Here is a 17,413-nt window from a genome sequence, read left to right as displayed (position 1 = left end):
CGGCGCGGCGAGTTGATGCGCCTCCTCGCCGGGGTTCGGTCCGCGGGATCCGGGGAGGCCGCCGCCTGCGCTCCGCCCGCCGCCGCCGCGCCCCGGGGGTCTCGGCCGGGGGGCCCCGTCGCCGCCGCCGCCCCCTCGCGAGTGAAGATGTGCGTGCAAAGGGCTCTGGTGCTGCTGTCCCTGCTGAGCTTCGCCACCGTGAGCCTCTCGCTGTCCTCCTGCACCACCTTGGACCTGGACCACATCAAGAAGAAGAGGGTGGAGGCGATCCGGGGGCAGATCCTGAGCAAGCTGCGGCTCACGAGCCCCCCGGAGGCCGTGGGGCCGGCACACGTGCCCTACCAGATCCTGGCGCTCTATAACAGCACCCGGGAGCTGCTGGAGGAGATGGAGGAGGAGAAGGAGGAGAGCTGCTCTCAGGACAACACCGAGTCCGAATACTATGCCAAAGAGATCCATAAATTTGACATGATCCAGGGCCTCCCCGAGCACAGTAAGCGCCGGGCTCCCCCCTGTGCCCGGGACCCCGCGGGGGAGGCGGCGGGCGGGGAGGGAGCCGCGGGGTCCGGGAGCGGCGGCGCGGGGGGCGGCGCGGGTGCCGGGCTCGCGTTCGGGTGCCGGCGGGCAGCGGGGGCTCCTCCCCGCAGAAGCTCCGGGCGGCCCGGAGAGGCGCTCGCTGGAGGGGCCGCTGCCCGGGGGACGCTCCGAGGAGAGCGAGCGGGGCTGCGGAGCAGGTGCAGGGGAGACGGGGCTGCGAAGGGGACCCCCGGGGGAACACGGGCACCCAGGGAACGCGACAGACACGGGGCAGGTGTGGAACAGATGATGCGCGGGCCCAGATGTGAGCGCTAGGCAGATTCAGGTGCAGAAGCGGAGCGATGCGAAGACGGAGACCGAACAGACGTGAGCCCCGAGCGGACTGGAGCTGCTGGGCACGTGTAGGCACGAGCAATCCTTTCGGTCTGTGCTTAGGGCTGGAAGGTTGTTGGCATGCAAGGCACCCCGCCGTCCAGGGTGTCCTCCTGTGATGTAGTGCGGTCTTGGGGACGCGATTTGAACGGCAGCAGCTCTGGGGAGGAGCTGTGACTTGGTGCAGGCAGCCTCAGAATGCAGTTACTGTGCCAGGTTTATGTTAATCTTGACATATGATGAGCTGGAGTAAGAGCTACAATGTGGTAATGCAACAAATTTCACTTAATCTCTAGCAGACTGCGCTCCATATGGTTATACAATTAGCTCTTAGCTCAGGAGACAGCAAGACTCAAGGAACAGAAAGCGCACGGAGTATAGCAGCTTACGCATATTTCAGCATTTTTAGCTTACTGAAGTGTTGTTTGTGAAATTCTAAAAATGTATAGGGAAGCCAAGTCTCTGTGCAAAATACTACAGACACTCTACGAACCGGTGTGTTTCAGAAGAGAAACTGGGGAAGGACGACCCTGGGAAATGAAGTCGGAGGAGTGGATCTGGATAGAGGGGAGAGAGCAATGACGATGTGGTGCATGAGAAGGTGCAGTGAAAAAGGACTGTTGGTTGCAGAAAATTCCCATGGAAATGAATGACCCCGTCCCAGGTCCCCATAGGACACTGGGGCAAGGTGCTGAGCAGCGGATTCAAAAGACCTAGTGCTGAGATTGAATTCCGAGGAGCGGGCAGTATAGATGCCACCAGCCAGAGAAAGAGGGAACTTAGGAATTTGGTCATGCTGGCAGAGACTAGCTCCAGAGAGACTGTGGTGTCAAGCTGTGCGCTCCTTCTGAAACCTAGGGAGTTTCATCGCTTACACCATGGCTGAATTTGGCCCCGCGTCTTCAGAAGTGGCTGATGTTCAACTTTCCCATGACTCTGTCACTGTGCCAGGTGGTGATCTCAGAGCATGCTCTGAGCCAAAGCCAGTCTCCTCTGGAGAGAAGGGGAGGACTGCTCCGTTGAGGGAGCTGCGAGGATGATACAGACAAATCTGAAATGTGTGCACAGGCACACTCATGCACACGAACTGTCCTAGCTCCAAACTATTAGTCAAGCGACTTGTTGGCTCAGGGAACTCATCTTTCTCAGACTTAAGGCCCAAAAGCGAGGAGAGCTGAGAAGCAAAAATAGCAGTGGAGGGAGCCCCATCCTGCTCGGAAGGAAGGATATTAAGGACTGGGTTCCCCATCTCTGTTCTGAGCTGTTTGGTGACTCAGGGAATGGTCTTTCTGCTGTGCCTCTCGGGCACATTGCCTGAATTATAAGGGAGTTTCAGCGAATAAGTTGCTCTTGAGCCAGGGATCCCCTAAAACTCATGGGGATGCAGACTCCCTTAGGCACTGACTCAGTTAAAATTCAATCTCGGAGAGCATCTGCAACTATCCTGCAATGGTTTTGCTTACCTCCCTGAAGAAAAAGAGATGCCATTTTCCAAGCCAGTATGAGAGATGGGCTATTAAAGCCATGGGTTGCTGGGGCGAAGCATCTCTTCCCTCCAAACCTGCCGCTTGCAGAGTTCCAGAGGGATCAGTTTTTTTCTCCAAAATTATATAGCTTTGGCATGAAACACCTTTAAAGTACCAGTTGGTATAATATGGAGTGAGGCAATACCTGCCATTCCTTGGAGATCAAACTCTACTGCACAGCCATCAGCCTTCTTGGAGCTTGCCAGAAGCAGCAGCTGTGTAGGATTGGCAGCACATGGACAACCTGTACCTCCCTAAGAGCAGCGGTGGGAAGAGGGAAGCTCCCAAAAGAACCTGCTTGCTGTATCACTTTGCCCCTGCTAAAAATCTATGGTCTCATCATTTGTGCTGTCAGCAGCTCTGGGCTCCACAATAATAGTAGGGTCTGATCATCAGACATAGCCTGGCATGGATGCACAGGGTGTCCCACATTCCCTGTCTGCAGGCAGGGTCACAGTCATGGAGTGCTGTGGACTGGGCGAGCTCACATGAATATCGCCTCCACGCTTTGTTTCATACTGGTAGGTGGACATGTCTGGCTTCCAGTGTGATTAACACGCCTGAGCTGGGTCTGGACCTGAAAAATCACCTGGCAAGCTCCAGCCTCACAGTCTTCAGAGTGAAACAGAACGCAGCTCCATCTCCCCATCACAGGGCTTGTTCCCAGAGACATGAAACTTCTTAGGGAAGGGAAGATATCTGTTATTATTTCCACTATGAATGTCTCCCAGGACACCAGCACCTTGCTCATAAAGTAAGTAGGTAGAAGGCAGTGTGGGGACAGCTGGTGAAATACAGTAGACATGGTAATCTCTTGCCACCATGGATGCCCATGGCTGCCTAACATAGCCAAAAATATTAAGGAGATGATAATAAATTATTTTGCCTCTCGTTTGCCTCTCTGTGGGACCAGACCTGCAGTCTCTAAATAGACTGTCACATAAAGCACTGCTCTTGGAAACAGATGCCTGGCTAGATTGACCACGGGTCTGATCTAGAAAGGCGTTTCTGATGATTACTGGGACACCCCTCATGGGCAGGCAGTCAGGTCTGAAATGGAAGGGCAGGCTGTTAACAGTACTATTAATAGGACTAGGAGTGCAAAACCGCTTAAGGGTGTATTAAAAAACAGTATCTGCCTAGGTCCAGGACACAGAACACTTATCAGTGTTAGACTTCAGCCAGAAAGATGCCTTTGGGCATTTAATGAGATCACAACTTGGGTTTTCTGCTGGGCATTTCTGTGGCATAAAACCTGGAACTGGTCACAGAAGAGGAATCCCCACTGCGAGTGTCCTTGAGTGGCTCAGTGTACTCTTTGCACTGCAGGGTTGTTGGGCTGAGCATATCGGCTCCTGGCTACAGTGGCGTCTGGTCTCTTGGGATTACCAAACAGCCAGAGACTCTCCTGTATGGGAAAGCAGTTCCATTCACTAGTACAAATGACAAAACAGCCTCCAATTAAAGCCCAATGTGAGCATCTGGTCATCAGCTTATTGAGTAAAACTTCAGCACCCTAAGAACACATCCTTGTAAACTGGCAGGCTCCTGCTTGCTGAGTCTGGGTGTAGCACAAGAGGAAGACTTTCATTTTCATGGAGATGAGACTGGAAGTGAATCAGTGTTGCTCGAAGTAGAATTTGGCATGGGAGGTGAAACTCTGTGCTCAGGCGCTGTTTCCCTGGGGAGATAGCGGTGGTGGTGTGAAGAGAGGAGCCTTCTAGCTTGTTTATTAGAGGCTGGAACTACGGCTAGGAAGAGGTGATAGTTTTTCTTTTTGTTTCTTTTTTTGTTTAGAGATAACTTAAGTTGTCAGCTGATGTGAGAACCCTGTGTTGCATTGGACAAGTCATACAGGAGTCTCTGTAGGGCTGCAAACAAACCTGCATCTGGGTGTAGAGCAAGACCTGCTGTGTCTTGTCCACAGGAAGCTTTGATGATGCTAGATCCTTGAAGGCTAACAGAGGTCAACAGGAGAGGAACAACAGCAATGACAAAGACTTTTCCATGGAACCAAAATGGACCCAAAGAAGAGAAGCTTGTTTTCTCTTGAGGACTCGGTTGTGAACCTCCTAGCTTTTACCTACTCTCTCTTGGAGCATCTGTGAAATGGATTTTTCTGCTCAGCAGACATACTGAGGCAGAGAATTGATGTGCTATTTTATGCCCACGTGTCTGATCTCAGGCCTCTCAGCACTATTACTGTATCCTTGAAGAACTCATATCTAGTAACACTCATCAATTCCTTCTCCAGGTTGTGAGTGAGAACTGATCTCAAAACCCGTATCTTTCAGTACACAATGAATAGTCACTTCCCCAAAAAGCCTTCCGCACCTCATGCTTTGTGGACACTTGGCTGGCTTTCATTCTAGGATACAATGTCACAGCTTTTAAAAGTAAGATTCAGTGGCAGTGAGATCATCTCCTCTGTGGTTTTACGTCTCCAGCATGTGGAGAATCACACCATCATTGCAATTGGGAATAGGCCCCACTAGCTGCAAGTAGGGTCCCCCCACTGCCTTGGCAGGGGTTGTCATTTTGGATGCTGCAGGCTTGTGAGCATTAGCAGTATTTTATGAGCAGAGTCAGAAAAGATAATATTAAAAATACGGTGATCGATCTCTACTGATTCTATAGCACTGAAATAATGGTGGCACTAGTGGGAAGATTTTATAAAACATTGCAATGTAGGCCAAATTTGAGTGAATCCTCGTGTGACAGCCGTGCTTCACAGGTGGCAAGATGTTTGAATGACAGACCTCTGATGGAAAGCTCTTTCTCCAACAATATTTACTTGACATCCTACCCCTCTGGCCTATGGTTCTTATTAGGGTTTCCATCTTTCTTTCTCCTAGATGAGCTGGGCATTTGTCCAAAAGGTGTCACATCCAATGTGTTCCGCTTTAATGTGTCCTCGGCAGAAAAGAACAGCACCAACTTGTTCCGAGCTGAGTTTCGAGTGCTGCGTGTGCCCAACCCAAGCTCCAAACGCAGCGAGCAGCGCATTGAGCTCTTCCAGGTGAGTATCCTTCCCCTGTGCCTGAGCCCAAAATAGCTTGGTTCTTAATGATTGCCTCAATTGATACGTGCAGGGACACAGAAGAGAGAGAGAAGAAATCACACACTGTACTCCGGGCTTCTTCCAGCATATGCAGTGATACAGTCCCCTTTCTTTCCTTTTACAGCACGGTGCTGTCCTTTCCCTATTCGTGTTGTCTGGCTGCTCTGGGCACCCTGGCATGGTGCCCATTGCAGCTCTTTGCTGCACTGAGAAGGGAGTTGGAAGGGGAGCCCCTCACCAGAGCAACAGCCCTGACCCTTCTGTCACATTTGCATGACCCGGTCCCTTGGCAGTTTTGTTCCTTAGACTGTTGCAGTGCAGTTCATGCTAATCCAGCGGGTGAAGCTCTCTGTCTTGTCACTGATTTGCTGGAAAAATTACATTTGCTTTCGATGTTCCGTTCAGCAGCAGCTCCTGAGGGGCACAATTCATGGCACCATTAATTCAGGTATTTTTCTGGAGTTTGGTTTTGAACTCAGGGACTCCTCTGACACAATAAGGTCTGTTTCAGATTTGGAAGTGGTCTTAGGCTGGGATGGGCCACTCAGCTACAGTTTAGCATTCCCTTAGGCTGGTGGCACATCCCCACAGGCTGGTGTCTGTCCACTTTGCAATACGAGTGCAACTAGAATCGCCCTGTGGTTGGTACCTCTTGAGGACTTCCTGGAATTCAGCTTCAGAGCAATTCTCTACCACGTGACACAACTGACAAGGAGGCAATCCCAGAGCTTCTCCGTAGGTTCAGTGCTCTGTGGAGTGAACCTGAGGTACTGCAGGAAGGAATACATTGAACAGGCTGTGGCTGTTTGGAAGCCAAAAGAGGTGTCGGAGCAGGAGGAGAGATCTCTAAACCTGCTCAGCCCTGGCATGTTTTGACAAAAGTTGAAGAGAGACACATCAAAATGCCACCATGAAGAACCAAATACAGTGTAGAAATGCTTGCTGGGCAAGGAACCTGTGGCAAGATCTACTGCCCACTGCTGATTCTACTCTGAAATCCAGACCCACATCCCACAGGTGTATAAAGAAACCAAATCACCCATTCTATCAGCTACTGTGTGCTTCTGCCTCTGGATATGTGCCCTGAAACAAGGAAGAATTGAGAGAAGTGGGTCTGCTTAGGACACAGAAATAAGTGCTGTATAGATCTCTGGAGTTCAGGTTGGTTGTGAAGCACATCCTTCTCACCTGTGCCAGGGTATTCCTTGTGTCACACTTGCTGGGACCAACCTCCTGAATGAGTTCTTAGCAAGCTGTGGAAGAACAAAGACCCAAGGCTATCCCTTCCTTTTACATGTCACTGGCTTATTCTCTCTACCTCTCCTTCTGATGCAGATCCTTCGGCCGGATGAGCACATAGCAAAGCAGCGCTACCTCAGCGGCAGGAACGTGCAGACACGGGGCTCCCCTGAGTGGCTCTCCTTTGATGTCACCGAGACTGTGCGAGAGTGGCTTCTGCACAGAGGTAGGGGTCTTAGCTGGACCGGGTGTCGAGGAATCTGTAGAAATGTGGATCAGTGTTGACAGGAGCATCTCCTTGCTCCCCTTGTTGCAGGAGCTTGGCTCACATATGGGACAGTCTTTCAGTCTGAGAACAAGCCTTCCCGAGAGAGCTACCTCAGTGCCTGACATTTGCTAGCTCTGTGGGCTGACTCAGAATGAGGATTCATTCTCTGGAGGAGGAAATTGTTTTCACAGAGAGATGCTGGAACTTTTGGTTCTTTGATCCTAAGCCTAGAGGGTCCCCCTGTGCTTGTCTAAACTATAATCTGTGATACATACAAAATGAGGATTGCTCTGGTTTAATTTTCATGTGGACTAGAGCGAACCTATTAGGGAAAAAAAAGGCAAGGATCCTGGTTTCTTTAGCTTTTTACAGCTTGGCAGGTATAAAGGTGAGGAAATACCAGAGGCTGACACACCTAGACAGATGGAGGCTTTAGCACTGCAGAGAACATACCTCTGCCACCACTGAGCAGCCCAACAGATAGTTATGGGGCAGCTCCCAGCAAGAACACTGACCCCATTCACAGCTGGAGCATAGGCACTGTGACTCAGCTGGATTGGCCTCACAGATAGAAGCTAGGGGCCACTGAAAACTGGAATGCAGGTACTGGCAAGCAGCTGTTCCCTGGAGGGGTAAGCTGTGAGCTTGTAGGCTCCTCCTTTTTCAAGCAATCTAAGTTGTGTCGTGATGGCTGGAGTTCAGGGCTGGAATTGCAACAAGCTCTGGCCAAGCATGCTAGCTGACAAGACATCAGAGTATACAGTGCTTAGGGAAAAGGGTGCTAGGCACCTTGTCTATGCCCCAAGGAGCCAGATGTTTTAATTCATGACACAACATAAAAAAGCTTTCATAAGAGTCTTATGTTCCCTTAGTCAAGCCCACACAGCGTGAAGTCCAGGAAGTTATCTTGAAAATAGACTTGCCTTTGGGAAGTCTGTGTGACTTGGACCACTACTAATTCAACAAAACAGGAGGTTGCAGCTGCTGAGAAAAATGCTTCCAGTGAAATTGCTCGTCCATATCCAACTCACTTGTTTTCAGATGCCTCCTTCTGACACTAACCAGAAGCCAGATTGGTACTGAAGATGGCAGAACTGATTTAACACAGACACTGCGAGCCAGCTCTTCAAAATACTTGTTTTCTAGTGGAGCTTCTTGAAGCTCACAAATGCTTTTGGATGCTGAATAGCCTAAAAAACAACCAGAAACCCCCTTCTCACCTGACCAGGAAACTGCCTTTTCCAAGAGCAAGGCTTTTGGCGTGGCTGAAGCTGCAAGATTCTGCTTCCCATTCTCCTTTACAAAGCAGCTTCTGTTCCCCAACTCTGATCACACCCCTGACTTTGAGGCTGACCTACAGTCTAGTAGTTTACCCCAGTACGCATCTTCAGTGAAACTTCCCTGTGCCAGTACCTGTCCTAGCTGAGGAATACTGCTTCTCACAGAGTCATCTTCTTTGCAGAGTCCAACCTGGGCCTGGAAATTAGCATACACTGTCCTTGCCATACTTTTCAGCCCAATGGGGACATCTTGGAGAATCTGCACGAGGTCTTGGAGATCAAGTTCAAAGGTGATAAAGAGCTGGGTTAAGGGAGGCTGTTGGGGAAGGGAAGGCCTAGAGTATCTCAAGAAAAAACAAGGTCTTGCCTTGCATATTTGAGCATTTTACGTTGTGTAGCATTTGCCTTAAATGCTTGCACTCTGCATTTTTATGTTGATTGTATGGGTATATCCACTTTGTACATAGATTAGAAATGGAAGAAAGTAAGTGCAGGCTGGGTGGGTTTGCATGAGTTTCTGCAGGAAAGAGTAATTTTGTATTTCAATTCCTCTCCGGGAAGTTCAGCTTGATGCCTTCTCAGATTTCCACAGAGGCTCTGCTTTCCAGTTAGGGTGACTGAAACATAAGGAAGTCAGGCATGCTTTCTGAGGTGGCCCAGAGAGTCAGTGGCTTGGCTGGCCTAAGAACTAGGAACCTCCTGGCTTGCAGCCCTGGGCTGCAGCCACTGGCCCCCACAGGCTCCATTTCTGAGGCTGTTCTGCAGAGTGCCAATGATCTGACATCTTTAAACCATTCATCTTCCTGCCTGTCCTGGGACTGAAGCCAGGAGTGAGTGGGATGGATTAATGGCCCCACCAGCAGTTTGCAAATGGTAAAACAGGTGGCCCGTAAGCCTCTATTTCAAGCCTGCAGCAGTAAGATTCACCAGGAGTAGAGGGGTCCCTGTGAGGGAAGAATTCCCAGAGTAATTGGCTGTGGTGCCTCAATCTCTCTCACCGCGGTTCAAGGGCAGGTAGGAGAGTGTTAAATGCACTGAAAAGTCTTGTTGCATTCTTCACTTCCACACTGACTTCTTATTTGTGGCTCCTGTTTTTCTCTGAAGGCATTGACAGTGAGGATGACTATGGCCGTGGGGACTTGGGGCGCCTGAAGAAGCAAAAAGACTTGCATAATCCCCATCTCATCTTGATGATGTTACCCCCACATCGGCTGGAGAGCCCAACGTTGGGAGGCCAGAGAAAGAAAAGGGCCCTGGATACCAACTACTGTTTTCGGTAAGTGAGAATCCTGTCTGGAGTTGACTAGGTACCGTGCCTGAGGTGGGCAACCCTGGTGAGACTCCATGCTACTGGGAAAGGCAGAGCCCTCCAAGGGGGTTGTGGGTCACCGTGGTGCCACAGGGATCACATAAGGGGCACAGCTCAGCCAACTGCTCCTCGTGGTGTCACTATGTACTTCTCACTGAGCTGCTGGTGAGAGGGAGGCTTGCAACAGCTTCCTGGAGCACAGCCTGAGCAGGGACCAGGGGTAGCCCCCTGTTAGCTCCAGGTGCCAGAGGTGCTGCGGTGGGCAAGCGATGGGCAAGCAGGGTGCTGCCTCCATGGGCCAGTGATCAGGCCGCCTGCCAGCAGGCACAAGTGGTACCAGACTGCTCAGCTGTGGTACCAGACTGCTCAGCTGCTACTTGGTGCAGGAGGCCACGACATCCCCGCTGGGCACTGCTGGTACTAGTCCTGCTCAGGAAGCTGTGTTATGCCGTCGCATATAAGCCCCCTTCTTAGATTCACTGTTTTGATACTCTCTTTCAGGAACTTGGAGGAGAACTGCTGCGTGCGTCCTCTGTACATCGACTTCCGACAGGACCTTGGCTGGAAATGGGTCCATGAGCCTAAGGGCTACTTTGCTAACTTTTGTTCAGGCCCTTGTCCATACCTCCGCAGTGCAGACACCACTCACAGCACGGTACGTCCAGTATATTGCCCTGTCAGGGCTTGTGGTATCACTCCCGCTTTCTCCCTAAGTCTAATCATATCTGGTTCCTTCAAAAAGCAAAAGCAGTTCAGATCAATACTTGTTAAAAAACTGTCCAGGGAAGATGCAGAACAGAGTCTAGGTGGTTTAGCAGGGAAAATGTGCTTCCTTTGGAGTCAGATACTGAGTCCGTGCTTCCAGCCAAGTATTGAGGAGGAGGATGCTGTCTCTTGGATAAGGCGTGGAACGGCAGGACTGATGGTTTTAGGGTACTTACTTGGTAACGGCCAGAGTATTAACTGAACTGCTCCCATCAAAGGTCAACTCTGGCAATTATCTTCTGCCTAAATTTCTCTTGCAATTAATTAGTAAAAACTGGCAGAATGCAAATATCTTTAGGTAACTTACACCTAACTTTTGTCTAACACGAGTACACTGGGCAGCTGAGCCTGGCTTCTGTGTAGAGTGGAAGAAAAGCAAAGCAATAGAAAAGAACAGGGACAGGAGACTTACCAAGGGGAGAAGACAGACTAAGGAGCAGGCAGTCCATTGCTGAAGGAAAGTCATAGGAAAGCCAGTGATTCTGCCCACAGAAGAGCAGAGGTGACAATCCAGACAATGCAACAGCTCACTAGCAACTTAGCTTCAGGTTTCACTAAAAACGTTACTGGAAAAAGCAGATTTGGCTGGAGAGCAAATAACTATTTGAAGATGATATTGCAGAAAAGATGCTAACTGCTTGATAGCTTGTGAGACTGTACAGCAGCAAGACTCGCTGAAGCTCAAGGACTAATATCAGTGGGAACAGTCGTTCCATGGGAATGAATGAGTGAACAGATGCTGGGCAATAAGCACAAGACAAAGCAAGGGAATGAACAGCTTTGAGGGGGTAATGGGCATGTAGCTTTACCACCTGGTTGTTCTGAGTAGCAGAGAGAAAGGAGATTTTAGAATGGTTATGTTCTTTTCTTGAGCAAGAAAGGAAACCGTAAAGCATTAAGGTCAGCTGAGTGATACAAGAAACGTTTAGAAGAATATAGCTGTTGACAGCTTGCCAGCATCACCTAGGAAAAACATGGTGAAAAGAAGGTTTCTCACCAGTCTGTTTAACCTACTGTCTGTTGAGTTAGAGTGGCCTCAGAGCACGTGGTACCTCTGTGGTACAGCTCAGTATCCCAGAGAGCTTTCTATCAAAATGACTGCGATTACATGGATCTAGATGATAGAACAGGTTGTTTCCTTAGCACCTCTCATGCCCTAAGACTGTAAAGTAGTTAAAACAATGTGCTAGAGCCTGTCTTTTATACCAGGTAAGCACTAATGAGACCACGGTAGTGCAGGTGAGATCATGTTTTGGCCCCACAACTCAAGAAGTTGCTTACTGCTGAGAAGTGGCCACCTCTGGCAAGAAACATGGCAACTGTTCTGTAGCGGTTACATGGCTGAAGTGTACAGTCATCTGTGGGCTGGGGCCAGCTGGGAGGAGGAATCCAGTCGGGTCCCAGAGGACGTACTCCTGGCTCCAGCATTATAGTGTAATGACTTGGAAAGTGGAGTGGAGAGAGAAGGCATCAGACAGTTCAAAGCTGGGAAGGAATTGTGAGTACTCAAGAAGATTGGCATCCATCCAGCGCTATCTAGAGATGTTGGTTGAAATAAGCAGCCCTGATGTTCTTTCTTTTAGTTTCTTTAATGGAATTCAAGACACAGCTCCAGGCTGGTTACACCCAGCCTTGTTAAAAGCAAAAATTTTGACACTATTCACTATACCAAAGTAGAGATTAAAGGAGACAACTACTTGCACTCCCTTCAACCCCTGAGCATCAGCCACAGAGCTGAAAGTGAAGAAAGTGAATGGGGAGCTGGGGGATTATTACTCATGTCAGGGAAATACTCTCTGATAAGCACAGTCCAAACACCTAGAGAGCTATTGGCTTTACAGTCCCTTCCTGCCCTCAACCAACTTAAATATATTCTTGACTGCATCACCACATTTACTTTGTTTCTGCAGGTGCTGGGCTTATACAACACGCTGAACCCTGAGGCTTCTGCTTCACCCTGCTGTGTCCCCCAGGACCTGGAGCCGCTCACTATCTTGTACTATGTCGGGAGGACCCCCAAAGTGGAGCAGCTCTCCAACATGGTGGTGAAATCCTGCAAGTGCAGCTGAAAGGCACCCTGGCCCACCCAAAGCCAAGAGAGAAACTGTCAGCACCCACTCTCCTACTCCCAGGCTAACACAAAAGGAACTGGGGGTCAGAGACTATGCATGCTGAGGGCTAAGTGCCAAACCCTGTGGCTTAGGGTCTGACAGCCCTTGGGGATCTCTTCTGGAACATTTCTTGGTCTTATTGGCAGTGTCATGTTCCTTCTGGGAGTTACTTTGGTGACACAAAGGCCACACTCTCCAAAACGGCTGGACACTTGGTGCAGAAGAGAAGGATAGGGTGGAGGAACTGCTGTGTATTTGAATGCTGGGTGGTTGAGCTGGGAAAGCAAGGGAGTGAGAAGGAGCAAGTGAAAGGAGAAATGGAAATGTGGAGATGTCTTCTATTTCAGCTTTAGCTATCTTAGGACCTCAGCCCTCCCCACTGGCCTGAAGAGTTAAAGGTTTCCCCTGTAGGAGGATACCTTGAAAGTTTCTTTAGAGAAAAAAAAATGCACCGAGAAGGGAAGCTGCTGAGAGAAGAAATGCTCAGAGTTACACATAGACTTTTGTTTCTCAGAGCTGTGATCCAGGAGTCCTGCAACTGAAACTCTGCCAAACCTCTAAGTCCAGTTGGCAGATCCTGGCTATTGGTTTCTAAATGCAAACTGCAAAGCTCCCAGGCAGCCTGCTGAGGGTGGGCAAATACAAGGAAAGAGGGTGCTGAATCCATTTTCAGAAGACTGATGCCTCCGTTCAGCTCTTTTCCTTTCCTGGAGTTTCTGAGAGATGGTTTCTGGGTCAGGGCAGAAGCAATATCTGTGGGTACCTGAATACTGGGCCCATTCATTCATGAGCTGATAGATCCTGAGGACGTCTTGTCTATTGTGGTTTGTGAGGTGCTTTGGCGTGCTCTGCATGTTCTGCACAATGACATGAACGTGGCCCAAGCCTCACCTGCCAAGAGTTTAAAAATAGTAATCTCAAAAACATTGTAAAAAATAAATATTTGGGGGGTACATGCTCTTATTTTTACAAGCAAGTTGTTTGTTGGCGGGTTAGATGGTTTGCTGTTTTTAAACTGCTACTGCTGTGACGTACTTGGTCTAAAATCTTTCCCATTTCCAAAATGTCTCTTCAATGGAACAGACAGAATTTAGGTCGACCAGGGAGCTCCAGAATGGAAATTCCTTGGTGCCCTCAAACCGTGCGTGGCGTATATGTGCCCTATCCTGCTCTAGTCCTTCAGACATGAACATCACTTCTGGCACCTGCTTTGGATAGATTAATGTAAAGCTCCCCTCACGTGTAAAACACTTCCAACACTATTTAAATAACCAGGACAGTGCAGTTGCCAGAGCTGACAAGTGTCCTGTGTCCATTTGAATGTATATGGTCTGTCCATACAGACCTGTACACACAGGTAAATGAAGCACCCGCCCTCACAGGTTACCATGAACATTGCAGATGTTCATAAAAGACTCAGATATATGTGAAGGCAAGAAATCAATGTATCCTTTTAAAAGTATGGGCTTTTTCAGCTCCCAGCGGTAAAAATCTCTAGTGCTCACAGGCCACGTGAGACTCGGAGGCTGCCTCTCTGACTCTCCACAACTAAAGTCATGTTCTAGAGACCACAGAGGGTCTTCCCTGTCCCCTCCCCATTCCTGGTCCACAGCAACTGCGTGTAAAGTAACACCTAGGTGGTTCCTTCAAAATAGTGGCTGCTTCCATGTACCTCACATGAGGCTGCCTTACCATGTAATCTCAAACACCTTAATAAACTGTAAACAAACCTGCGCCATCACCAGCTGGCTAGAGGTTAGCAGGGGTGGGTCAGTGGAGGGAGCCTCCCAACCTGTGTGATGTTTCCACTGGAGCATACGTGCTCTGGTTGAGGCACTCCCCAATGCTTAGCTTTATCCCTTTCATCTCTCTAGGGCTTCTTGACCTGTCAACGGTGTGAGGATGAAAGGTGCAGCTATGAACAGTCCTGCGGCACTACTGTATTACTGTGCCCTGTACAGCTCTCCATGCCTGCGCTTCCCTTTCACAGCCCCTGCTTGCCCGAGGAGGGAGCAAATAAATGCATTATGACTATGCTACCATGCTGATAGGCCAGAAATTTAGTGGCTGCAATGGGGTGTTTGGGGAAATCCAGAAGCCAATTGGCATAGGAATTCTCTCTAATCTCCTTTTAGCAGCAGCCCCTGGGGAGGTTTTGGTTTACAAGCTGCAGCCTGTACTCTGGTCATTGTTCCTCCTGAGCCCTGGGCTGGCTCTGCTGCCCATCCAATTGAAGGGCTTCCTTGCTAGTAAAGGGGAAAAAAGCAAACCCAAGGAGGGGGAAGCTGTGAAGAGCTGAACTAGAACAGTTGCTCAGCTCACAGTCCTACGTGGCACTTTGAGCGTGCCAGAAACACCCACAGATTAACCCTGGCGAGGTGGGTCTGTTACTAACCCTTGTTCATTGCTGCTCCTCAGTGGCAGGGGGGGGTGGCAGAACGACCAAGGCTTTTGCCTCCTTGGAAAGAAGACAGAAAGGCAATAAAAAATCAGAGGAGTAGAGTCTCAGGCTGTCCAGCCAGTAGGGACACTGGTAATCTTGTGGGTGCAGTAATTCTTGAAGTCAGACAGACCCAAATTTAAGTTCCTGCTTCTCTGTCCAACTTTTCGTTTCCCTAGCAACATTTGAGTATTAGATTTGTGAGACAGAATCTGAATTCATTTTCTTACTGTTAAAATAGCTTTTCTAGGGGATGTTTTGGCTATAATTCAGCACCAAACTATGTACACACACACTAACTACATGGGGTTAATAACAGATTGCATACACTCCTGGGTGCAGGCTTACAAAAACATTTCAGGACACTTGTGTGAGAAGGCAGAGTGCAGCTCTCTGTATGCTGTGTTACTAGCTGGCAAGCTGAGCAAGACAATGGGAGAGAAAAAGTGGGATCTCTACTGCCAACACTGAATACAGCTCCCAACAGTTTCCTTTTGTTGTTTGCAGGAACAAACAAAAGCTGATGAAAACAATCCCAGCACACTTTCTGCCTCTCTAACAAAGATCAATGGTTAGAAGAGTGAAAAAAACCCATTCTGCACTGCCATAAGGCAGATCCTATGCATTTGATCAGATGTCCATCCGTGTAGTCCCTGCCTCTCTGTGGCATACTCTAGTACCGCACACCAGAGGCCTAGATCTGAACTCGAACACCTTGTTTTTCAGGCTGTAGAGCTCTGCAAGGAACACTGCTTCAGTAAGTATAGGAATGTACACTCATGCTTTTTCAAAGAACAGTCTTTGCAGATTAAATGTGCCTTTGTTCCCTGGTCTTTGGGTTGGACGGTCTCAAGCTGCTAGTCTAACTGCGCTTAAAGAAAGCAGTAGCATATGCCCATGACCACGGTGTGAACTAGGATATGCTGCTTTGTGTTTCATCTTTCCATAACCAACTGACATCAATTACACATTGTAAGCAAGCTGGACCATGTTGAAAAGTAACAGAAGATACAAGAGACAAACATACTTGTCCACTCCTCTGGCAACATCAGAGCTCTGTTCTGCTCTGTCCTGTGATGTTTCACATCTCTCTGTTGTAGCTACCAAATTTCCATTCTATTAAGTACACAGATCCTTTTCTTACCTTTCTATGCTGCTCTGAATCTTTCCTTACCGATGACTAGTGTCTTCGTGAGAGCAGAAATACAGGGTCTCCAGGCTCAGACTAGTTTGTAAATGAAAACACTGCAGCCATCCCATGACAGAAGAGGATCCATTGCAATGTCTTACGAGGCAGGTGTCTTCAATATGTCCCCGGGTCCAATGCAGGGCAGGTTCAGTACTACAGGGTGCATGGGATGAAGCTCTATAGTACTAGGTTATCTTCTCTAAATGAGTGATTGGAAGGAATGAAATCAATCAAGAAAATACAGTTTTCAATACATATGGAGCCAACAGTGTGATATTAACACACTTGCAAAACTATACTGATTTGTGGTAGTGCAAAATAATAGATAGTTGTATGGGCTGCTTACAACCTACATTAACTATAGTTTAGAGTAGCAGCAGCAGCAGTTTGGATACAGCGCAAGGAGGAAAACATGACTTCTAATCCTTTAAAAACAATATTGATTAAGATTTTCTTTTGCATTAAAAATTACTAGAATATTTTGGTCAAAAGCTGTAAAAAATCAGTAACTAACACACATACTATGATGCTTAGTAAAAAAACACCTGGACTTTTCAGGTCTCTGCCAATATTTTCTTTTGTATACAGGAAAGTCATTTAAGCTTTGGTTCACTTTTGATGCAGCTCCAGAAGTGAAGGATGGAAGCAACTAAGCTCAGTATCTTTTCTCCTCTCTTTAAGCGAGGCTTCAGATGCCCTGTAAAAATGCAAGATCCTTTATCATGCAACAAGTCAACATAGAAGAGATGAGACAGTTTTAGTCACTGGGAAATAGCTTGTCTTAGAAATTAATTCAGAGACAGCAACAAGAAATAAGGCATGTGAAAATTGCTGATTAACAGTTGCAATTCTCTTACTTTTCTAAGCAACAGTAATGCATTTGAGATGCCACTTACGCCCAAAATTACAGAAAGAATATGATACACTGTTTTGGATATCACAGTGTGTTTCCAGGAAAGACTAAGTTCAAAGATTACCGACCTCAGTTACACAGCTGCTTTTACAATATCCTTATCTAGGGCTAGATTGTGTAGGGAAGATGGCAAAGATGGTCTGGAGGCATTTATCCAAGCAGCTGGGCCCTTCCCAGTACCAGGCTGCAATTTCATGGAAAATACACTTAGGGATAGGGACCTTTGTATCTAGTACAGAATAGAGATTTCTTTACAGCTGTGGTTTGTGGCCAAAAACCATCACACGTTATTAGTTTCCCACATCCTGCAGACTTAGTGAAGAGCTTTCAAGCAAAAACTCCATCCCCTGGCACTGTTAAATTACACCAAGGAATACCAATCTTCCAAGCAGTATCTTCCGAG

The 17,413-nt window shown here is 48.3% G+C and overlaps 1 protein-coding gene across 1 annotated transcript; it reads left to right on the top strand.

The window, feature by feature from the left end:
• On the top strand, nt 1-14,186 carry TGFB3 (transforming growth factor beta 3). The gene is made up of 7 exons (XM_069858509.1): nt 1-493; nt 5,291-5,454; nt 6,832-6,961; nt 8,466-8,573; nt 9,388-9,559; nt 10,094-10,247; nt 12,268-14,186. Exons 1-7 carry the CDS (start codon nt 16-18, stop codon nt 12,424-12,426), a joined length of 1,365 nt encoding a protein of 454 aa, XP_069714610.1. The 5' UTR covers nt 1-15; the 3' UTR covers nt 12,427-14,186.
• The last annotated feature ends 3,227 nt before the right edge of the window (nt 14,187-17,413 follow it).

Source organism: Phaenicophaeus curvirostris, chromosome 5 (genome assembly GCF_032191515.1).
Source record: "Phaenicophaeus curvirostris isolate KB17595 chromosome 5, BPBGC_Pcur_1.0, whole genome shotgun sequence".
Classification (NCBI taxonomy): Eukaryota; Metazoa; Chordata; class Aves; order Cuculiformes; family Cuculidae; genus Phaenicophaeus; species Phaenicophaeus curvirostris.
This window is presented reverse-complemented; position numbering and strand designations above follow the sequence as displayed.

What these genes read in the sequence shown, in the direction of transcription:
- TGFB3 (XM_069858509.1), top strand. Translation starts at nt 16, where the DNA reads ATGCGCCTCCTCGCCGGGGTTCGGTCCGCGGGATCCGGGGAGGCCGCC. An exon ending in AGCGCATTGAGCTCTTCCAG is followed by an intron (nt 5,455 to 6,831) that starts GTGAGTATCCTT and finishes CTTCTGATGCAG; the next exon opens with ATCCTTCGGCCGGATGAGCA. An exon ending in AGAGTGGCTTCTGCACAGAG is followed by an intron (nt 6,962 to 8,465) that starts GTAGGGGTCTTA and finishes TCTTCTTTGCAG; the next exon opens with AGTCCAACCTGGGCCTGGAA.